Genomic DNA, 24,715 nt, shown 5'->3' on the forward strand with positions numbered 1-24,715 from the left:
TTCTAATTTTCCATTTCTACACTTTAGAGAATATAAAGTTTTGCTTTAAAAAATAAAAAAAATATCAAAATAAAAACAAGACAATTATAGTTTTAAAAGTTGTATTTGCAGAGGTTTTTTTTTTTGTTTGTTTTGTTTGTTTGTTTGTTTGTTTTTGGAGTTATATCTTATTTCATCATCCTGGTGGAGAGAAACCAGATTTCATAAATGTAGCTAGATCTTTTCATTTATAAATATTATTCCATGTTGTTTCAGGAAGGACTTAAATGGCAGTATTTGATTATTTCATTAGAATAATAGCTTATCAAGATCAAGACAAACTTTTTAAGTGTTAACCTTGTTTCATGTGATGCCAAGTGAAAAGAAGTAAATTTTACAGAAATTTTTACATTTCAAGAAAAGTCTGTAATTCTCGTAAGGAAACTATATTATATAAAAATATTTGTTGTTAGCTTTCAAACCTTCACTGTTTTTGTTAGCCTTCTTATATAAAAGGCATGGAAATCTTTTAAAATTGATTTTACTTTTGAAGACCATGAAAAAGTTAAAATAATCCAACAAAAAGGGGTGTACATGGAATCTGAGCTATGCTTATATGTGAAAGAGTTAATACTGAGAAAAGAGCTACAAGTGCCATGGCCTTGAGAACTAAAATATAGGCTTCAAGGTAAGATTTCCTTTTTATTCAATATGTCAGACTTTCTGCATACATATGCACAGCAAATGCCTTAATATAAACCTTAAAGTTAATTGATGATGCCAGAATCCAGAAATGTATTTCATGTTTAAAGAAATTAAAACATTATAAGGGAGTATTTTGTTACATTTGAAAGACTTAGAAAAATTCAATTTAACATCTATTGTTACAAAACAAATAGTTTATTTGGTTGAAGAGAAGTTTTAATTTTTAGTCAGTAATCTACATTTTCTTATGGCAGACTGATAGTAATAAATTAATGTAAAGGCAAGGTCATAACTCTCTTCAAATTAGGTCTTTGAAAAAGAAGAAACTCTAAACATTGTCAAAGCTTAGTCAAAATGACTAGAGCATTATATTAATTCAGAAAACTCAGAAGGGAATTTTTCCCTAATTTTTTAGCAGCTAAGTACTGGTAGCAACTTTGGAAAAGTTTTCGTGGCTTCTAAATAAAAAGCATACATGAGATAATCATACTAGTTTTTCATGTTTACATAACACTCACAAGACATATATGGAAAACTTTACCCAGAGTAATTTTATATTCCATATCATAATTTGGTTTATTTTCCTTTGCAAGGATAAAACATCTATTAGTAAGAATCAGACTAATACAAATATTTCAAAACCACGAGATTATAACTATAATTTTTAGTTTCTAAAATCTGTTTATATGAAGAACATCATGATAATGTAAAATATCGCAATTATTTAAAGACTATAAGACTTTTTTAAAAGTTAAATTAGAAAGTATCAGTTATAGAAATAAAGAGAATTGCAAAAAGGCATATTAAATGTCTGCCTTTCAAGTCTAACTATCTAGAAGCAAGCTACTTACCTATAATAGATAGAATGGAATTAATGTCTTCAAAAATGCAAATATTTTCAGTATTTGAAGGATAGCCATTTCAATAAATAACAGTACTCTGATAACCAGGCTGCAATAGGACAAGTCATGGTAACTTCTCTTTTTTATTTGATTAAGATTGTTCTAAAAAGCAATTTTTACATCCTGTCATTCCAAAGAGATTTAGGCTCCCCCCCCCAGTCTTTTTTCTCTTTTTCCACACATGTAGGTTGATTTCTGGATATTTAGTATAGGGCATCACACGGATGCAGTCTTGCAGTGCAATCCAAGGCAGTTGCAGCAAGTATTTCTCACTAGTAATGTAAGGAGCTAGGAGGGAACAAGGCTTGAGGAAACAATCTAGAAAGCCAGAATCCAGCTTCTAGGTCCTTTACCCACAAATAACCTTTTTAGACCAGATACATAAAACGCAGTTTATTATCTGAAATTTTAAAGGAGAATCTTTTGTTAAATGTTAACAAAGAACGACTATCCTAATTCCTTTTAAACTGCAATCCTTTAAAAAAATCAACTATCAGGTCTTTTTGAAAAGTGCTTAAATCATCTGGAGATAAATATCACTTGGCGTCCTTGTTTTCTAACAAATGGCTTTTTCCATTGTTTCCATTAATTTCACCCATATTCGTTTTTTAAAAAACAAGGCCCTTAGCCTCATCAGCAAAACACAGATGTATGATTTAGCATATAAAACCGGTAATTACATACTAATTTACGAAAGATTAATTTTTTTCTCTTTTCGTCAGTTTTCAAGAAGTCTTCCCGTGATTAACTGTAAACAAGAATGGTTTACACCTCAAATTAGAAGCCATTAATTAGCATGACGAAGTCAACTGTAAGATACACAGATAATTTAAATTATTTAATCACTAATCACCTTGGCTAAACTGTAGTATACTCTTTCAGTATCCTTCGGTGGGTTATTGATCTGTCAGTAAATTACCTCCAGATCGGTTAGAGATAAATATTAGCGTTCTTTTCTTTCTCTCAGGCTTACATTACTCCTTCTTGTAAACACTTAAAAAAGCTTTAAGGTTCTTTAATCCCAAATCCCTAATTAGCTAACACTAGCCTTTTTGTAACCAGGAAAAAGAGTATCTGAAGTACAGATCAGGAGTTCGCTTTGCCCGTACAACAATAAAGAAACATTTTTAAATGTAAAATGCTTAAGGCAATGGCAATAATAAAAGATATATGCAGAGGTGGCTTCAGCAAATAACGGGCTTGCAAACGCCAAGTGCTTAACAAAAAGAGCCGAACCTCTATTGCAATATACGGCACTCCAATAAATTACACAACACTTTGCATAGGCTGCAGAAATAACGCAGGACAAGACTTACACAGATGCCAATCCGCAGCATTTATACACATGCACATGGCAAGAGACAGAAACCAAACACTATCATTCAACTCGGGCCGGGTAGCGCGATCCCGAGTTTGCCCGGCGCGAGAGGGCTCTCTGCGTGTGTGTCTGTGTGCGCGCGTGAGAGTGAGACCCATCCTCGGGGCATTTCCCCTCTTTGGGCAGTTTTGCTTCATTTGTTTCCCATTTCTGCTACATAGAAACTAACTTCCATCTCAGCCCCAGCCAGCGCCGCTGAATAGAGCCTGTGCTGCGGCTTCGTGTGCGTCAGATCCCTCCGCGGAGCCATCCCCGGCCCCCTCCCTCCCGCGGTCGGCCTCCACAGAGAAAGCGCCTTTCAGCCAACCGGCGGCTCCGGCTCCGACATCTTCTCCGACTGGAAATAAATAAATAAATCGCACCTTTGGCCGTGGAGGAGGGGGCAGGGGTCTCGCCACACTGGGTGTGGGGGCCCTGGGGCGCGGGGTCGGAGGCACTCCTTTTTTGCGCCGGGGGGCGGGGGCGCGGGCCGAGGACGGGGCCAAGCCCGGGCCGCGAAGGCGGCGGACTCCTTTCTGCGGCGGAGGGATCCGCGGCGGAGGCGGCGGCGGCCGTAGCCGCTGCCTGAGAGTTGTTGTTTCCTCCTCCTCCTCCTCCGCCTCCGCCGCCGTTGCTTGAATGGTGGAGCCGAGGCTGGGCTCGTGAACACACAGTGACAGCTATAGGGCAGGCGGCGGCACCATCCCCGCTTCCCCTCGGCGGCGGGGTGTCCCGCCGACGGCCCTGAAGTGACCCATAAACATGTCTTGTGAGAGGAAAGGCCTCTCGGAGCTGCGATCGGGTAAGTCGGGGGGCTGCTGGGGCCGCTGGCACCGGGCGATTCCGCCCGCGGTCCCCCGCCCCCCGCCGCCCGGCCGCTAAGCCTGTGTGTCTCCCCGTCCCCCTCTCCCGCGCAGAGCTCTACTTCCTCATCGCCCGGTTCCTGGAAGATGGACCCTGTCAGCAGGCGGCTCAGGTACGGCGGCGCGCGGCGCGGGCCGAGCCGGCGCTCGCCGCTCGCGGGCGTGGGGGAGGGCGGCGGCGGCGGCGGCGGCGGGGCTGCGGCCCGGGGCGCGGGGCTCAGCTCTCCCCGCTTTGTTGTTGCAGGTGCTGATCCGCGAGGTGGCCGAGAAGGAGGTAAGGGCGGCGGCGGCCCAGCGCGTCTCGCCGCCGCGCGGCCGTCCCTGGGCCACGCCGCCGCCACCGCCGCCGCTGGGGCGCGGGGCGCGGGGCTCGGGGTCCCCGCTGGGGCGCGGGGCGGGCGGGGGAGGGGAGCAGGCGGGCCGGGGCTGGGGGCCGGGCTCACGGGGCGTCCTTTCCCCGCAGCTGCTGCCTCGCCGCACCGACTGGACCGGGAAGGAGCATCCCAGGACCTACCAGAATCTGGTGAGACATTCACGTCGCGGAGCAAAGAAACTTTTCCCCGAGTCGAATAAAAATTGAATTTCCCGCAATTTTTTACAGAGACAAAAACTTGGCCCCAGAACGTGAAAGCTCCAAAGGCCACGGGGAGGGTTGGGAGGCCGGCGCGGGGGCTTCGGGGGGCAGTGGTCTGGGGGACCCGCACCCCGAGGCCGCAGGGGCTGCCGACAATTTATTTGTGATATTTTGTTAATGTGCTAGAAATAAAGATACGTCATGAGTGTTGTGCAGTGCAAGGCCGGAGGAGGAGGGGCCGGCGCGCGCGTCCGTGCGGGCGCGGGGGCGCGCGCGAGGCGGCGGCAGCGGGAGCGGCGCGAGGAAGGAGGGCGCGCTTGCTCGCTCGCCTGCTCGCTTTGCACGCGCGGTCGGCTCGGCTTTCTCCTGCCCCACACAATAGCTGGTGACTAACTGCTCCGAAGTGGCATTAGCATTTCACAAGCAGGCTATTCAGCTACTGCGGAACCGTAGCAAGGCGTTATTATTATTTTTTTTTTCTCTTTCGATTCTTCTGCTTTTCTTAAATTTTGAGCTTTACGGTTTTTGTTTGAGGGGTTCAGCTGTATGATGGTAGTTGGCCAGAGGCTCATCTTGCTTTTACCAAAACACATTCGCAGAAGTGTAAAAGCCTGTAACACTCTAAAAGCCAGAAGTTTAACAGACTTTTTCTAATTTTGCTAATTCTCTTGTTATTATGCTGCTGCTTCAGTTAAAAACTGTTACTGGAGGCCACTGAAAAGTTTTGGTTTTTACCCTTTTATTGTGGTGCGGAACCGGGCAAGTGAAAGTTTTTCAGTTTATATTGGAATATATTGTGTTTAATAGCTTGAAAAATACCTGATTCTTAATTTTGTGGGTTTTCAAAGTGAGTATGTGTAGTAATGTCTAAGAATTGTCTTCTGGAAGTGGACCTGTTAGTGGACTGGGAAAGTAACGTATTTGTATTCGGTACTTATATTTTCCATAATCTTGTCTCCCAGATTGATTTGGGTTGTTTGTATGAATATGTGTGTGTTGGGCAGTTAGAGCAGTGGCACGGCCAGGGGACGGGGGAGGGGGGTAGGGGTGAGGGGTGGGGAGCGGGGAGCGCTTAATCTGTGCGGTGCAGCTGATTCGGAACTGATGTTTTGAGGTAGTTTTAACAAGTTAATGTTACTTCATGAAGGCTTGTGAAACGATTGGGAAGTCCGGCTACTTGAGAATTGAATGTCGTCTGTGAGGTGAAGGCATGACATGATTTTGATGGCTTTTGTTCCTTTTGGATATAGAACCTCTAACTTTCGATCTAAATCTTTTATGATTTAATGTGGGTTGTTAAGTGCTCACAGATGTTGATTGAAATAAGGGAACCAGGTTTAGGAAATCCAGTGGAAACTTAACGATGTTTGTTTCCAACTTTGTTAGTTTTCAAGTAGTAATTAGCCTAGTTTCATTTAATACTTTGCTATAATGAATGGAGTTTGAAATAAACTCTTAAGATTAAGTACCTGCAATGTTTTGTTGGGGGGGGGGAATATTTGACAAGAATCCTTAAGTGGATTCAGTGTCGTCGTTCTTACTTGAAAAAATGATAGAGATTATAACATTCCGTTTTTAAGAATTGGACAGATTTTATAAAACTTTTTTGCATTTCCTTTTACAAAACTCATCTTTGCATCTCCTAAAAACCCACAAAACCCCGTCATTGAAGATTGCTGTGTTTTCTTACCTTGGAAACTCTTAGTAATATATTTTTAAAATGAGCCACTAATGGTGTCTTGTCAAATTATGGGAATGTCTGATGTTTGTAGGACTATCATTTTGTTTTCTGTAGTAAAAACAGGGGTACCAGTGTTTATTTTTAATTTGGGGGGGTGGTTTCTCATCTCTCAGATAATAATAAAATTCATATTTCCTGTCTTTATCAGACTTAGGATAATAAGTAGTGTCTTCATTAGTATTGTTATGTTTTCAAAAGCCATCTATTTTGCATGGAAGTGGATTTTCTTGCATGGAGCGTTTTCACCTTTTTACTGGAATAGTCATGTTGGCAATACTCCTTAGACAGTTAAGAATTCTCATTAGAGTTTAGAGTTCTCTAGTTCATTTTATCTTTTTATTCATTTAGCAAGTTAGTCAGCCTGTGTCTACTGGATACAAGACATATTTTGGAGTACTTTTATATCCACCAAACTATATATCTAGGTGTGTGGGTATTTGGCTTAAGTTTGACTTTTTGAGAATCAGCTCTAACACATTTTGGAACACTAGGTATCTGAGCACATTTTTGTTTAATAGTAGGATCATAAAATTTTATTTCTAGGTGAGTACATGCAAAATCTCTTGTATAGTGTTCTCTATTGTCTTAATTAGTTCTTAAGACCTAAAAAAACATTTTAAGTTGCTTTCAGTTGAATATGAATTCACTTAATAATTGATTTTAAGTTTGTTTTGATGAGTTAAATAAAATAATAATTATTGTTTGTGGTTTCAGTAATGTCTACCTGTTCTCGGAAATTTCTTGCTACATTAACTGATAAATTGAATAATACTTTAAATGGAATAATTGACATTTTTAGGAAATCACAAATTATAGCTGTTTAGGATGGTGTATAATATTTGTACTTGGGAGGTTAAAAACAAGCATAGATCAGTATCTGGATTCAGCCTACAAATAAAATCACAGTGATTGAGTTTTGATCAAGAGGAATGTAGAGTTTTAAGAGTAGTTTTATTAAAGGTTTACAGATGAAAAGATGTGCTTCTTTCAAGTGTGATTGATAGAGTTATGATAAAACATGATTGTATTACCATCTAAAGATTTAAAACATTTTTAAACAGTGAATGGAATTTAATAGGAAGTTGAATTTTTTTTGTCTCTTTTGGTGTATATTTAATTAGATTTTACATTTTTAAATATAAGTTGATTTCAAAGCAAGAGGGCACATTATAAGCTTTCATCAGAATTGTAATTTTTTTAAATGGAGCCATGCATTGGTGGCTAACTTTTTGTAGAACAGGAAAACTACTAATTTTTGGACCAAAGAGAAAGTTTTGTTATTTATTTGTTTGAATAGTGAAATTAGTTGGTTTATTAAGTTTTGCTGTCTGGTTGTCACCTTAATTAGTGGTGATTGCATTCTTATGAGGCAGAATTTTTAAGCATTTTTACTAAATTCAGAATTTTGTTTACATTTCTTGCTTACAGGGCTTTTTTTTTTTAATTGGGTTCATGTTTTGCTAATCTGTTAAGATGATATAATTCTTATTTTAATTTTTGTAGTGGCATTTGCTTTTTGTAAAGTCATTCTACTTACTAAAAATCTCTTCAAGTGAAAGGATGGGAATCAGGAGATAAGGATTGTGATTTTTAGCCCTGCCAAGAGTTAGCTTGTGGGTTACTTCAAGCAAGTCATGGGATTTCTCTGGGTCTCAGTTACCTCATTTGTAAAATAAGTGAATTGAAATTTTTCTAATCTGAAAATCTGATTTTGAACTAGAAATAGGGATAAATTGTCTCTAAAACTCAGTTCTTTCATTTTGTTTTTGATTATCCAAAACACAAAAAAGTAGATAGCGAGAAAACATGCAAATTAGAAAATTGTATGCTGTTCTTAGGTTGTAATATCATATCTTTTTAGAAGTAGATGCATGTTTTGGGGACACTGTAGACTACCTCTTTATTCTCTAATTAGTATGTTTCTCTCCATGGTTTAAGTACCAGTTTTCATAAATTATTGCTGGTCTTAAATTTTGAAAAAAAGAACATTGAATAGGATATACTTAAGTATAGATCTTAAGTGTGCATGTATTGAGAGTATACCGATTAATGGAAAGTTAGGGAAAAAGTTTTAAGAGAAAAATAAGTTTTTGAATGAGGTGTTGCTGTCTTATATTAAAGATAGATCATATGGTGTCTTTAAAACCTAACCGATAAAATTTTGAGACCGGGGGGGTGACAAATAATGTGCGTAGAATTCATTTCCTTTTTTAATAGAATATCAGTAAAATGGTAAGCTTGGCTTGGTAGTCTCCAAGGTAGGGCTTTAATATCTCATAATCCTTACAATGAACAATACAAGAATAACATTATGTGTTAGGAAAATGGTACATGCTGAAGGGCTGAATTGGGCAAAGCGTCTTTTCTTATCCATGCAGTTGTTCTACTGGTATGTGCCATTATTTTAAGAAGTTTGAAGCATTTACAGAGATTTTTAAATGAAATAAATACCTGTTAAATTCTTTGTACTCCTCAGTAATTGTAAAATTCTTGAACATAAGGGGGAGTTGGATTATCCCATCAATAACTACACAGTGGTATTTTACATGACTGTTATGAGGCAGTATAGTACTGCAGGAGTCTGTTATCCCAGTCTGTAAATTGGGCTAATGGCCCCTATTTTGTAGGATACTGTGAGTGATAACTGGCACAAATGAAGTACTATGTAAGGGTTTGTGTTTGCTATTATTAGAACTTTAGTCATGGTAGTAAAGTTTCCAGTTATAGCTTTATTAATGCGTGAAAGTTTAAGAAAAACAGTTTTATTTCAGAAACAAGTGTGCGTAATTTTCTGAACATAGGAGCTACAGCATAAAAAAGACTGCCTTAAGCCTTCAGAAGTTACTGATAGTATAATTGTGTTATAGGTCCAAGGATGAAATAAGTTAGCCTAAGATACAAAGAAAAATATATAATAAATACCAAAAATAAATAATTTTTAAAGCATTGTAGGTAGAATTCTAGGAAAAAATTGGTGGTCTATATAGTGGTTCTATGACTGTTTTGTGGACTAATTAACATTAAGAAATGTTTGGATGGTTGAAATATCCAAGATTAGAGAATACATAAAGCTTTTGTATCTTTTGGTAATCAGATGACATTTAGGAATATGTGAATGGAGCTTGGCTCTTGCTTCTGTCTCCTTCTGTTCAGAGATTTGTATAACTTTAAACTCCTCATGATAGTTTGTGTTTTTGAAATTGTCAGGAGATGTTTTGTCTTGTCAGTCTGGCTTAAAGATGTATGTTTTAAACAGCTTAATACAGACTTTTTGAATAATATTTAAATGAGCACTAGGTTAAATAAATCCTGTGAATGCCATTTTTTTAATCCACTCAATTTCTTCGTCAGACTGTGAGTTTTAGGTTTTTTTAATCTAGAAACTTCTCTAGTCTTCTGAAGTCATTTTTCTTTTTCCCAAATTTTGTAGTTATCTATCATGTCACTACAGAATTGTAACAAGTAAAATTGTATCCTAGACAACTTGTTCTGGACAAGAAATACTGGTTCATATTGTATAAATTTCTGAATTGACAGAAAAGTATTTGTAATATTAAGCAAAATGGAAATTAAGAGAGTACTAAGTGTAATCATTTTAATGAACTTTAATTGAATTCAAGAAAGTCAGGCATTAAAATGAGAGTATTTTTCTTTTCTGGGTTTTTTTTTCATTTTGACTATTTTTCTTTTAAGATATTTAAGTGGCTTTGTAATTACATCTAAAAGTAATAAGGGCTATAATATAATAGGAACCAAGTTTAACATTTTAGAGCTAAATTTAAAATGTGTAAAGGTGATCAATTTTTATTTTGTGAGAGGACATCTTAGAAGTACAATTAGGAGTAATGTGTGAAAATTAATAATTATGGAATGAATAAATATATGTTACTGAGTATATGGAATATAGAAGGTTGTTAAGTATTTTATAATAGATTGGAGAAAATGGTAATACCTCTTTTCCGTATGGAATTTGAGAATTCAGTGTGCTAAAAAATCAAAGTTATATTATAGAAGAGTGAAATATGTGAGAACCTTTGGTCACTATAGAAAAGGCAGTCATCATGCCTTACATACCTAGATGCAGCCTGTTTGAGCTCAGGGATTATAGATTAGGAAAAGGATGGTTGGAGAATTTTTTGATACTAAGAAAATGTAGTTAGCAACATAATCTAATGCACCTTCTTAAGTTAAAATTAAATTGTAAAAGGAATGAGATTTGTTGTGTAAAGCTTAGGTTATTTGTGGTAGCATGGATAATAGCAGCCTACTATCAAGAAAGCACATAAAGAAGCATGTATTTTAGACTCCAGATGGCCTGTGGTCATGGTGGCATGACCCATTTGGTCTCTATCAGGGACAGAGAAGAGGCACATAGTCTCATGGGAGAGGTTATGATATAAATGTAAGAAATATTTAGCTTGTGTCATTTGATTGTGGTTTAGATTTTGGGTGAGGAAATAAATTGTAAGCAACTCAGAGAAATACACATTTTTAAAAAATTATTTTTATTAACATATAATGTACTATTTGCTCCAGGGGTACAGGTCTGTGAATCATCAGGCTTATATACTTCACAGCACTCACCATGTCACATACGAAATACACATTTTTTAAAACAACTTCACTGCCATTGTATGTGTGGTATTAGATATTTTGAGTGTACTGTTTGAAACCGAAACATTACTAAAAATGAAACTGGTCATTATCTTAAGAGTATTTATATTAGCATTTTAAGAATAAACAGTTTAAGAATTTTCCATCTTGAAATCGATAGACAAATTTTGCCAACAATCTATTTGAATTTTTTATTTTAGTAAATAATGTTTTGAAGAGGATTTCTTACTGCACAAATTTTGCTTAGAAAATATGATTTGGTTTAAAAACAAAACTTCAAAATTTGTTGTTTTAAAAAGTTAAATTTTGTTATTTTGTAGTGTTTTAAATTAATTTTTATAGAGTATCTTTTGTGGTTTGTGGAAACCTGAATTCTGGATAGAGGTTTTTGTTTTTGTTCTTTAAGATTTTATTTATTTATTTGGGAGTGAGCGAGGAGAGAGCACGAGCATAGAGGGTGGAGGGGTAGAGGGAGAGGGTGAAGCAGGCCCTCTGCTGAGCGTGGGAACCTCACCCCTAGCTGAAGACAGACGTTTAACCCACTGAGCCCCCCAGGTGCTGCTTTTTTTTTTTTTTTTGGTAGCAAAATATAGTCAGATTGTAATGAATAAAATCTGGAAGAGCACTGTGGATATTCTTTAAAAGACACATTTGTTTTGATAATTGATAATATTTGCCCATTTACTATCTAAATGAATTCTTAGGTGGTTGACTAAATTGTGAATAGATGACAGTCTTTCAAGCATGTTTGTTGAAAATTAAGAGTAAATAGACCACCAAGATTAATTTAGACATTTAATAAGATTCTATATTAATTTTATTATTTTTCTAATTAAAGGGAAATCTTAGGCACAGAAGAGCCCTTCTGAGAATAGTTACGCAGATTAGAGGTTTTTTACTTGAGAAATGGTTATGTAGGTCCTGTTAAGTGTGTAATTATAAGACCTGTGTGATAGTGGGGTAGGGACAAAAGTTTTGAGAAGGAAATTATAATGTAATGAGAATAACAGTAACCTTGGAATCAGGACACCTGGGCTTGAATATTAATTTCTCCTACTTTGTAAATGTATGACTTTGGAAAAACTATAACCTTTGGACTTCAGTTTTCTTTACCTGTGAAATGGGGAAAACTCAAACTTACTTGCTTGTGAGGATACATTTTGAGACCGCTTAGCACAAAGTAAAGTATTCTGTAATTTTTCTATGTGGAAAACTATTAAAGTTTTTTAAAAATGCTCAGAAAATGTAAACTTGCTTTTAAAGATTGTAGATGTAATTTTAACATTTACTTTGTAACAATGATAAGAGACTTATAATTACAGGTTGAAAGTTTTGAGAATTTGAGATCTGGTTTTAAAAATAGGCTTAGAAATGACTAATAAAAACGGTTTTTGAAATTTGTGGTTTTGTTTATACATTAGGATAGTTGTAAAAATAATTGTATTCCAGGGTCACCTGGGTGGCTCACTGGATTAAAGCCTCTGCCTTTGGCTCAGGTCATGATCCCAGGGTCCTGGGATCAAGCTCCGCATGGGGCCCTCTGCTCAGCAGGGGGAGCCTGCTTCCCTTCCTCTCTCTCTGCCAGCCTCTCTGCCTACTTGCGATCTCTGTCAAGTAAATAAATAAAATAATAATAATAATAATTGTATTCCATTTAGCTGACTTTTTAGAACTCAGAACTGTAGTGGAGCGAAGTAACTAGCCTTTCAGATCTGAACAAATTAGAGAAAACAGATATGAAAAACTGACATTTTTAGAACCAATCAGGTGTTCAGGACGTAGTAGTATCAGATATTTGGTGGATCTTATTTTCATAGGAACTTCTTAGTTATATGCTAAAAGGACTGGCATTTCTAGATCGCACAGGTAAATCAAGTAGTTTAATGAGTTATGTTGCTCTAACCTCATTTGGAATGGTCCTTAAGATTTCCAAAATGTTTTTTCCCTGTGTAGGTCTAGAAAGATTTTCAACGTGAAAGAACAACATGTAGTGTGTAATATGGAGTATAATTAAAGTGACAGCTGGGACGCATGGGTGGCTTAGTGGGTTAAAGCCTCTGCCTTTGGCTCAGGTCATGATCCCCGGGTCTTGGGATGGAGCCCCACATCGGGCTCTCTGCTCCATTGGCAGCCTGCTTCCTCTCTTTCTCTGCCTAGTTGTGATCTCTGTCTGTCAAATAAATAAATAAAATCCTTTAAAAAAAAAAAGTGACAGCCAACTCCTATGTCACTTACTATGAGTACCCCCCAAGGTGGTGACTTCTTGGCAGTCTCAGTCTTGTAGAATAGGATATTGAGTAGTAGAGTAAATGTTTTCCCCCGCATTCAGCAAGTTTAAACCTAGACTGTTTGACTTGAGAGCTCTCAAACTACTGACCTTTTCTTTAAAAATTGAGTAGGAGTTCTTAATGACAGGATGTCTGGTGGAATGCAGTGGCTTCCAGATTTTTTATGTTTCCCCTCACTGATAAAATTTACCTTTTAACAATAATTTACATTGACAATGGCAAATTTCTCTTGGACGGGAAGAACCACTGTTTATATGAAGTTGCAAAGCAAGCAGAAGCAGATTGTTTTAACTGAAGATGCAGGAAAGTAAACTACTCAAAGATCGCACTCAGTCTTTTCTTGTTCCTTTCTTGCTGTAATTCACATTTTCAGAAGAGGATCCTGTTGTTCAAAGTGTAATTGATAATTCTAGAAATGTTTTTTATCAGCCCGAGAAAAGAGTGATACAGGTTTATGATTTGGACCAAGATGGAGAAGTCATGAGCAGAGTTATGTCTTTCACAGAATTCTGTTACCCCTGCTACTGGAAATATTGATAGAGCCAATTGTTTAGATAGGAATGGTAAACTATGGTTGCTGCAGGTAATTTGTGTAGGAAACTTTTTTTAAGGCCCTGAAGCTAAAGTTACTACGTTTTTAAGGAGTTGGTAAAAGTATGTATGTATGACAGATAGTTGTCTCTAAGAGGCCTAAAATACTTACCATAGAAAATGTCTGCTGACCTCTGCAATAGATACCATAACGTATTTACAAAGAAATACCTATAATTCAGGTTTTAACCTTAACCATTAATTATGGACAGTTAACCCAAAAACTGTTGTTACCATATCAAATGATTCTTAAAAGGGATTGGAGGTGGGGGTGGGGTTATAAGAAATTTAGCAAAGCTCTGACTGACTAACCCCCTGGTGTAGGAGTGAATCTCCATGGGATCTCATCAGAATTTGCATCCATAAAACAGGCTCATGTATCTTGAATGGGAGAGAAGAGGAAATGTTTATGAAAATTTAAAAACTGGAGCACAACTGATAAATATACATTATTCTTATTTTTTAAGAATAATCAAATTTTGTGGTATTAATCCTTTGATTGTTTAATCTGTTTAAACCTTACTTCTAACTTTGAGTTTAAAGAAATACTGAGAAAGGTGGGGTTGATCATACTGATTTCCTTTAGTCATCGTGGGAGAGACTATTTAGGGTTGTCACACTATTACTGTAGTTTTATTTTCTATCCTTAGCTATTTTACCTATAGGTATCCTTTACCTGTAGGAATTTGTGCTTTCGTGCAGTTTGCTTAGTAGTGAAAATGAACTTTAGAAAGTTCTTTTTTCTGTCTCAGTTTAATGTCTTTGTTGAAAACTGTTCAAAGTATTTTTTTAGCTTCAATATTGAAATAGATATATATACATATAAATGTATATATTTAAGGCAATAGGTACTATGGCAATGTGAATGAGGACTGGAGTTACATATACTGTCTTGGTTTGACTCCTACCTCCACCATCCACTAAATGTGTGTGATCTTAGGAACCTTGTTTTATTTTACTGCATGATAATTTATTAATGGAAATAATAGTAGTAGTTCAGATCTCTTAGGATTGTTAAAATAATGAGCTGAACTTTTATATTATAACTTACAACACGACTTAGCATTTAGAGTGCAGTCAGTATATGTTAGCTATGATAGTGTTGTTAAGATTTATCAGGGTTAACTTTATAATAATTTGGTCATACTTTTTATGTGTTGAATATCTTAAGAAATTTAAAGCACCACTGGTCATGGAAAGTAATCAGTATATTAGAATCGAGGATGTTGTTTTGTTTTTTCCAAGTAATAGTGTACAACAATTACCGAGAATCCAAATACAGATGTTTTGGATAAGGGGCTTTATTACAATATCACTTCTGACTTCCCTTGTAATTTTCATTTCCTTTTGTTATTTATTAGTATAAACAAATGAAAGTCCATTGAAACTAAAAATCTTAAGTGAATATTAAAGATATGGTATTCTTACTGCTTTGGAAATTAAAGATTATACATGTATAGCCATAAATGAACCATTTTAACCTTTTTTGAACCATTTCATTTTCTTAAAATTTTTGTTGTTACATTTTATTGACCATAGTGATGTGGATAATATTCATTAAGAATAGTTAAGTAATATAGATAGATATAGATGATATCTATATGAATAGATAATATTCATTAAGAATAGTGTTTTAAAAGGTAGCAAAAGAAAGTCTTCATCAGTGTTTTTTTGTTATTGTTGTTGTTGTTAAAGTGTGTATTGAATGGATGGGTGGGTAGGTGAGTGTGTATATATGAATGTGTGTATGTGATGCAGCTGGGACCAAAAGAACACCTGGTTCTTACTAGTTAATGGTGAAGTTAAGAAGAAAAGCATTAAATTTTAAAAAACGTCGTTCTTACTCTCTTCTAGTTAACGGTGAAGTTAAGAAGAAAAGCATCAAATTATTAAACTTTTAAATATATAATCATAAACTGGTACTTGTTACGGAAAAGTCACCAAGAGCATGCAGCCAAGATAATACACTTAGACTGGTAAAGTATAGGGAAAAGGTGGTTACACTGGAAGGAAGATCTGAAGCACAATAAAAGATTTGTTTGGGCAAGGAGATGTGGAGAAAGGTAGAGAGTGTACCTCATGGGAAAAGCCTGACAGAGAGTGCAGGTAAAGACCCTGAAGGCAGGCCAGGATGTCTAAATATGAAAAGTAGGGGCTAGAGCATGTAGGGTTGGGAATGTGCCATATGGAGCAAAGTGCAAGTGGACCATACATGCCTTTCAGGATTTGTAGACCATGTTAAGGAATTGGATGGCCAAAGAGCAAGGAAAGTCTCTGAAGTGTTTTACGTAGGGATGACTTCACCGGATAAAGGTTTTAGAAAGGGCATTATGATTGCAATATAGAGAACAGATTGGAATAGAAGAGATTATATATATATATAGAATGAGGTGTAGGAGGTATGAGTGGATGTGGCAAAAATGGGAGTTTATTGCAAAGATGATTTGAAATTGGATCATTATAGAGGTAGATGAGTTTAAGTATTGGAAGGGAATATCAGTTGAACTTGGTGACTACTCGGATGTTAAGAATGATGTGGAAGGGAATAATAGGCATTGTAAAAAAATGTGACTTCTTGGTTTGAGGCTGGATGGATGGTGGTGTCGTTTGTCAAGGTAGGGTATATTTTGGGAGTGGGGGATGTTGACAAGATTATGAGTTCATTTTTGCATATATTGAGTTCAGGAGGTTTTGGGACTCCAAAAAGAGTTGCTTAAAGAAGTTTGATATGCAAGTATAGATTATAGATGCAAATTTGGGAATCATTGGTATAATAACTATTCAAGGAAAATGTATTGAGTGAGAGGAAATAGAGTGTGGAACTGGGCTCTGGGATCCTGGACCTTAAGAACTTCACAGTTTAATGGCTAGATAGAATAGGAAAAGTCAGTAGTTACTGCATATTGTCATGTGTTCACTTACCTAACAATTAAACATTTAACTACAAGTACTATGTTAGGTGCTGGGTAGATAGGTAAATAAGATCTAATCCCATGTCTTCTAATATAGGTCATGGACAAGTAAATTGGCAATCTTAGGATACTGCAGGGGTCTCAGGAACCTCCAAAATGACAAGACAGAGTTAGGGCCTGTATCTGTGTTTTTTAGGCAGAGGATTGTAACTATCATTAGATTCCCAGTGAGTCTAGATGTAAAAATATATTAAAAACAATTAATATGATAAAAGTATCACAGAGCCCTGATGAGTGGGGGTAAAAGAACGTTTTGGGAAGGAGTATAATGTGCCATGGAAACAAAAAGATAGGGTGTCCAAAAAGGGACAGAGGTCTTATAATAGGTCATGGAGGGCAGTGAGGTATAGACTGAGACATGAAGGAGAATAAAGTGGGGAGGTGGACAGGTAAGAAAAGGTTTCCAGCAGAGGGATCAGGTTATATAAAGTCTCAAAAGCCAGAAAGCCTGAGGATTTTAAGAACTGAAAGTATTTCTTCTAACTTTAAAGTAAAAGTCGATTTTGAAAAATATACTAAATCACCAACGAAAGACTTAAGTCTGAAAAAGTAGGTTCGTAATATTTTATGAATTCTTCAATAAGGATTCCTCAATAAGGATTTTCAGGTTCGCTAGCTGAAATGTATTTTACAAAAAGACCCTAAAACAGGATAATCACAAAACTAAAGTTAATAAATAATGAACCTTATGGTGAAAGTAAAATTTTTGAAAGGAACTTAGATCAATGTAAAGAAATCACATTAGAATAATAATATACAACTTAGAACTAGAAGGGACCCTATAAATATTGTAGAAGTTTTCCTTTAAATTTTATTTTTAAGTAAATTATTTTAGGGAAGATTGGAGAAAAGTATAAATAAAATTTTAAAAATTCTTAATTTGGTAAATTTTCTTCTAAATGCTTTTCTCCTTAGCGCTAATCATACTAGTGTTCGAAAGAATATGTTTTGCATTAAGATGATGATATTAGGGGAAAAGGGAACCCATAGCTTAACAAGTTTGGGAAATTATATTAAAATCAAATAGATTTATCTCAGGATTTTTCAGAGGCATATAATATAGTATATATAATTTATATTAGAACCTCTTTACTAAAGTATTCATTCCACTAACACTACTGTATGCTACATTTGTGTTGTATTAAATTATCAGTGTGGCAATATGGCTCCATGTTGTCTTCATGACAGGAATGTATTATGATAAAAAGTAAGAAAAAAAACTAGTTTCTCTTAATTGGCTTCAGCTTAGAAGGATGAATGTTAGCCAACTTTTTAAAAAAATACCTTTCATGTTCTTCTGTTGGTAGAGTATAACAGATACTGCAATATGGAATGAGAGAATTTAACCCTTCACTTCCTTTCCCAAATCAATCTTAGGAGGAATTCATACTAAAATTGCCATTTCCATGTGACCTTGAGTAGCAGTTCTCAAACACCTGGCCTTATAACTCCTTTATATTAATAAAAATTAATGAATTTTCTTTGTTTACATGGATTATAATCTTTGTATTTATTATTTAAAAATGAAAACAAGTTTTAAAATACTGAAATGAAAACTCATTTCATGTTTAATATAAGTAACTTTTTTTTTGTAGCAATTATTTTCCAAAACAAAACAAATTTATGAAAAGTGGCATTGTTTTACATTTTGGGAAGCGTTTAAATTTTTTTTATCTGCTACGTCATTCAGTCTTTTGTGATATCACATGTCATGTGGCCCCCTGAAAAATCCACCATGCACTCATGAAAGAGTGAAAAAGCAAAATAACATTTTAGTAGTATTCATGATTTTTACCTCAGGAACCTTCTAGGGGTTCCTAGAACTCACTTTGAGAATAGTTGAACTAAAATATTTAGATAGTACATTGAGAAATTTTTTATAACTTGATAATCTAACTATAAATTGATAAAATATTTTTTTCCTCTAATTCTCTTTAGATTTTTTGAAACGACTTTTAGGATGGAAAATAAAAATAGTAGAATTTCATAATCTTGCTTTCAAATGCTAACATAAATTTAAGCAGTGTTTTGAAGTTGTTCCAGAAGTGCCCAGACTTTTTCTAGTAGGTAGATTTATTTTATAGTTAAACTTATTTAAATTAATATTTGGAATTTGGCCTTTCTCTTTAAGGTTTTTTGTGAATAAATTACAAAATTCCTCACAGAGGCCATATAAGTGTTTTGAAATTTTGTGATGAACATGAACTATCAAGGTCTTTTTATTCTTAATTATTCTGGAGATATTCTTTATAACATAAAAGATCCAAAATATTAGTTATATTTTACAGTTGGATGACTTTTGTTTGAAGTTTTTGAAAATTAACCTGTTAAACTACAACATAATCATTTTAGATTGTAATGCTATATATTTTTTCTTTGTTCAGTATTTGCATTGACTAGAATCTGCTCATTTATAACTTGGCTATATTTAGTTATATTAATTCTTTAGCATTGTTTCTCAATGAATTAAATGGTGGTTGGGATAACTATTTTATTCTGTGAGTCAAATGGTTGCACAGAATAAACTTGAACTTTTACCTCAAGTAAAAGGAAGTGTTGACTAGACAGAACAAATTGCTCTGTTTTTTAAGGTATATTTTATTTGACACAAAAAACTATCTTATTTAGCAAGTATTTTATGTCTTTCACATAATAGGTGAAGTATTACAGACATTTAGCGCCTGATCACTTGCTGCAAATATGTCATCGGCTAGGACCTCTTCTTGAACAAGAAATTCCACAAAGCGTTCCTGGAGTACAAACTTTATTGGGAGCTGGAAGACAGTCCTTGCTACGCACAAATAAAAGTATGAAAAATTTCTAGTAGGATTTAGACATTATTTTTTGTGTGTATGTCCTATTTTGGATCCATAAAAATATGTGTGTTTAATAGGCTGCAAGCATGTTGTGTGGAAAGGATCTGCTCTGGCTGCATTGCATTGTGGAAGACCACCTGAGTCACCAATTAACTATGGTAGCCCACCCAGCATTGGTGAGTTCATTACCAAGTTGATTTCCTCTTAATAAGGAGCTTATGAAAACAAAAATGTTTTAGCTAAAGAGAATTTCATATTCTGTGCCTTAGCATTCAAAGAGGAAAAAGCTATCAGATTTTTTTTACTCTGTCAGTAATCTTAATAGTGAAGAAGTCATAATGTATAATTATGGATTATACATACTATACCAAATGTAGGTCAACTTGTTCTTTTTTCTTTACAAAAAATTTTTTTACAAAAATTTTTTTACAAAAAATTGTTCCCTAAAATTTATTAGATTGATTTTTGTGAACGACTATGTACCATATTACAGATTAGTTATGGTGGAAAATAAAAATAGTTTGGTTGGTTTTTTTGTGTTTTTTTTGTTTTGTTTTGTTTTTTTATAAAGCATAGTGCATTTTTTTTGCCTTTAAAATTTCAAAGGAAAATTGCTGTAGATAGGTCTTCCTCTTGAAATGCCTTCTAGATTCATTTCTTACCTCTTCTACTACCAGGCTCTTGTCTTACCTGGATTATCTTCCGAACCAATCTTCTTGCTTTCAGTGTCTTCTTTCCCATTCAGGTCATATCTACAACACTGTTGTAATAGTAATCTTATTTAATTCTACCTTTGCTGTGGTGGTGTTCTGCTCAAGTAAAAAGAGGTTAAGATATTTTAATGGTGTCATACTTCCGCTTGCATGAGTCTAAACTTTTCATTTTCAGAGACTTTCATATTTTAGTCACAGCGTCTTCTCCCACCCCCACTCTTTTGCCTATCCAGGAGTGTTAATTCTCCTTCTTCCACCTATCCAAATCTATTTATTTATTTTTTGGATAGTTGTTATACTGATACTGATCATCAACATTATAGTTTTGCCTTTTGCTTAATATAATAGACCTTTTCTCACTGTTTTAAACTTTCTTTTTGTCCTATTTTCCGTATCCTAAAAATAGCATAGAAGTGATTTTTTAAAAAATACAGTATGGCAATCTTTGTGTTTTATGTAGAGCAGTTTGTCCTATATATGTAATTATTGGTAGATGTGGGTTTAAATCTCCTAACTTGCTGCATAGAAGGTGACCTCTTGCTGGTTTTCTATAGTTTGTCTGTGATAGGTCTTGGTGTTGGTGTTTTGTTTTGTTTTGTTTTTTAATTTATCTTGTTTGAGATCCATTGGGTTTCTTGAATCTGTAATGTCTTTTCCTGCCATTGGAAAATTCTCAGCTATTACCTTTTAAAATATCATCTTTGCTCTATTCTCTCCCTTTTGGGACTCCAGTTGAACAGATGGTAGACTTTCTTACCTAATCTTTATCACCTTCTCGTTTATTATTTCATCTTTTTGTCTCTGTGATGTATTCTGGTTTGTTTCCTCTGACCTTTCCAAACATATCCTTTGTAATACTTGTGTGGCAGACAATCATGGATGTTTTGTTTTGTTTTGTTTTTTAGCATATGAGTGTCTTCGTTACATAATGATATCTATAGGTAATCTGTATATAAAGAACAACTATTAAAACAAGAAAGGATTTGAGATACTCGAGTATATTTTATCTTTGCACTTAGAAACTTAAACTAGGGGCAGAATAGTTTTCTTTAAAGAAGGGGAAGGTAAAACATTACAGGTGCTTAACCTACAGGGGGACGTCCATCCTCTCTTGAAAACTTGCATGTCTATAAAGTAAGGGGAATGTATTACATTATTCTTTCACCACATTGTCCAGTAGCTCTATGGTAGCTGATAAAGTACAAGAATACTGACAGTAAGTAACTTCTCTTTTTGCTGTATAAGTAATTACTGTGTGCCAGGCATTTTCCACTTATTTTCTCTTTTAAAACCTTAAGTGGTCTATAAGCTATTCTTATTTTATAGAGAAGGAAATCGAGGCATCAAAAGATTTGGCATCTTGATCAGTGTTACACGTCAAGTGTGTCTTATTTTCAATATGCCTTATTTTCAATAAACTAAACTTTCAGATAGTAGCATTTGGTTACTCAAATTGGTATTAAATCGTAATGGTCAGATCAGTAAGTATTGCTGACATGGATATAGGGAATATGGCAAAAAGATCTTGGGTTTTATGTCACACCAGAGAAATGCAACTGGCATATTTAGGTAACAGAATTAATTACCAAGTACGTCATTTTTGTACCTTTTTGAAATACTTAATTTCACTTTTAGGGTTTAAAATAAATGTTTTTTTTCTTCCACTTATATTTTCAGGAAAATATTTGTTCTATATATTTAAAAAAAAAACTCTATTAAAATGCCAATTTTACCTGCTTTTCTGTTTTTGCATATAATTTTAAGTCACTAAAGCAAAGCTGGACTAATCAAAACAATTCTACTTATTACAGTCATAGTTTAGGGTCCTGTCTTGTCGGTTCCCCTTGGTGACAGTCTTGAATATTTTGTCACTGCTGCAAAATTGGGAATAAGTTGGTAATGGAAAGAAAAGTTCATCATGCTTTTTGCCTGCATGGTGATACTTTGTATCATTTTGAGTTACCACAGAATATGGATTAGAAGACTTTTTTTTTTTTTTATTCCTCTTTGCTATTTTCTCTCTGGCTACCTTTAAAGATTTTCCTTGCTCTTTCCTTGGTCTGTGGTAGTACTACCATGTATCAATGGAATGTGAGAAGAAAAAAACCTTAACATTTTAGCTTTTCATAAACTACAGATTTATTTATTTATATATTTAACGCAGAGAGAGATCACAAGTAGGCAGAGAGGCAGGCAGAGAGAGAGAGAGAGGGAAGCAGGCTCCCTGCTGAGCAGAGAGCCTGATGCAGGGCTCAATCCCAGGACCCTGAGACCATGACCTGAGCCGAAGGCAGAGCCTTTAACCCTTGAGCCACCCAGGCGCCCCTAAACTATAGATTTAAATGTTTATACTATAGATTCAGATACTTAAATTTTGACACAGTTGAGATACAGGTTTTTTAAAATAAACTTTTAATTTTGGAATAAATTATATATTAAAAGTTGCACAGACAATTCACCGTTCTTTTGTAACTTTTATGCAGTTTTTCCTAGTGTTATAATCTTAGGTTATCTGGTACATTTCTCAAAACTGTAGAACCGCACTGGCACATAATTATTATCTAAACACCAGATCTTTTTTATATCGCACCAGATTTTCCCACTAATTACATTTTCTTGTTCAGGATCAGATCCGTGTTTCCGTATTGCATTTAGGGTGTGTTTATTTTTTAAGTTGAACTTCCTGTTTGAAACTCAGTCTCATTTATGATGAGTGGGGTTATAAATTGGATTTTCCTTTCTTAGAGTTTTTTCAGACTATATGCAAACTGTTGTACTTCTCAGTTTGAATATCTCACATTTGTCTGAAACTTTAAAATGTGTAAAATAGAATTTCTGACCCTCTGAAACTTGTTATTCCAAGCCTGCAAGTTAGATTTCTTGATTCCTATCTTACATTGAGTTAGTAAACAAGACACATGTATTCTGTTCCAATCTCTTGGCCCTGTTTTTCATTACCACTGCAACAGCCATATTTTAGGCCTTGGTACTTCTTGCCTGGAGCTCTAAAATCATTCATTCACTTACCAAGGAAATACAGAATCTGTATTATATCTGGCACTGGGTTAGGTTCTGGAGTTGCAGGATAAACAAGAACATGGACTCTGGGTCCTAGAATTGTAGACTACCTAATTCCTTGCCTCTAGTCTTATTCCTGTACCCTCAGGATTTCTATCCTTGGCCCCATTAACATTTTGGGCCAGATAATTTTTTGTTGTAGGGTACGTCCTGTGCTTGTGGGGTGTTTTATCAGCATCCCTGTACCCAGTAAATACTAGTAGCACTCCTCACCTCCTGCCCCCTTCAATTATGACCACCAAAAAATGTTTCCAGACGTTCCCAAATGTCCCTGGGGCAAAATTGCCTCCAGTTGAAAACTCTGGAAGTTCTAAAATGCATATGGGATCATGTCATGCCTCCTTTCTCTGACTTTAGATAGTCTTAACTGTGTAATATGGCTCACAAAATTGACCTTTTCCCATCTTTCCCACCTTTTCCTCACCTGTACCTGTGCTCTAATTTTATACAGCTCTTTGACAGTTTTTAACAGTGAGCTAAACTCTTTTATCCTTTTGTCTCTGTACTTTGTTTCTTTCTGCAATGTCTCTTTCTTTTCTGTTCATTCTTTAAAATTTCAATGTCCACTTACACTTCTGTCTCCCATAGCTTTTGTCACATAATTGTGATTATTTACTTCCTTCTCCTTTTCTAATATTTTCTTTTCCTTATCACTGTTAAGGCCTGGAATATAGAGATTATGTTTCATTACTCTCTGTAGACCCAACTCTGCAGTACTAGTAAATATTAAATGAAGAGGCAGTTGATAATTGATGAACTAAAGTAGGACAAGAAAAGTTCAGAAATGGGTAGTGAGGAAACAATGTAAGAGATGATTGGAAGGAGAGAGATACTTTTGAATTAAGGCAAAACCCCAGAAAATCTGTGTGTGTGTGTGTGTTTAAGGATTTTATTAATTTATTTGAGAGAGAGCACGTCCAGGAAGAGGGCCAGAGGGAGAAGAAGCAGACTCTCTGCTGAGGGGCTCGATCCCAAGACCCCGAGATCATGACCTGAGCTGAAGATAGACATTGAACTGACTACCCAGGCATCCCCTCTTCCCCAAAAACTGGTTTTTAAGAAATTAAGGTTTATTAATGAATTCGGTTTTCAGTTCATTACATTCAGCATGCTAAAACTCATACCTGTATAATTTAAGAACCAAGCTTCGAGTTTATCTTAGTGCATTCTTACCCCGTTTTATTTTGTTGTCTGCTTATAAATCCTGACTATTTTGTATTTCCTAGTCCTTGATGTAAATTGTGAAAATTAAACTGGAATTCATTCACAGGGCAAGAGAACAAAAATCGTCAGATGCTTTCTAGTCCTCTGGAGCCTCTTTTAATGGGGGGGAAAAAAGAAAGATCCCACCAGTCTGTTATCACTAGCTTCTAACTGATTTTCTGTGGAAGAAATACGTGAATTTGTATTAGGCACATTTACTTTCAAGAAAAAATAATAATCTCAGGTATTGTCCTTTTTCCAACCTCCTTACCCACATTATGCCTATTTTCAGATATAATTTACTCTGTATTTGCCTACA

General features: G+C 35.6%; 1 protein-coding gene across 5 annotated transcripts in view; it reads left to right on the forward strand.

Moving 5' to 3' along the window:
* The first annotated feature begins 3,480 nt into the window (after positions 1 to 3,480).
* The window catches only part of PHIP (pleckstrin homology domain interacting protein), a 131,528-nt gene continuing 110,293 nt past the window's right edge, over positions 3,481 to 24,715 (forward strand). For 4 of the 5 annotated variants that reach the window (XM_032339209.1, XM_032339210.1, XM_032339211.1 and 1 more), the window contains exons 1-6: positions 3,481 to 3,745; positions 3,861 to 3,919; positions 4,051 to 4,080; positions 4,270 to 4,329; positions 19,243 to 19,393; positions 19,480 to 19,578. In XM_032339209.1, the coding sequence (XP_032195100.1) occupies positions 3,706 to 3,745; positions 3,861 to 3,919; positions 4,051 to 4,080; positions 4,270 to 4,329; positions 19,243 to 19,393; positions 19,480 to 19,578 (439 nt within the window). In that variant the 5' untranslated portion in view covers positions 3,481 to 3,705. Of the gene's footprint in view, positions 3,746 to 3,860; positions 3,920 to 4,050; positions 4,081 to 4,269; positions 4,330 to 5,049; positions 5,140 to 19,242; positions 19,394 to 19,479; positions 19,579 to 24,715 lie in introns of those variants that run through there. The other variant, XM_032339214.1, reaches the window with a different exon arrangement.

This window comes from Mustela erminea, chromosome 4, assembly GCF_009829155.1.
Source record: "Mustela erminea isolate mMusErm1 chromosome 4, mMusErm1.Pri, whole genome shotgun sequence".
In the NCBI taxonomy this organism is placed as follows: Eukaryota; Metazoa; Chordata; class Mammalia; order Carnivora; family Mustelidae; genus Mustela; species Mustela erminea.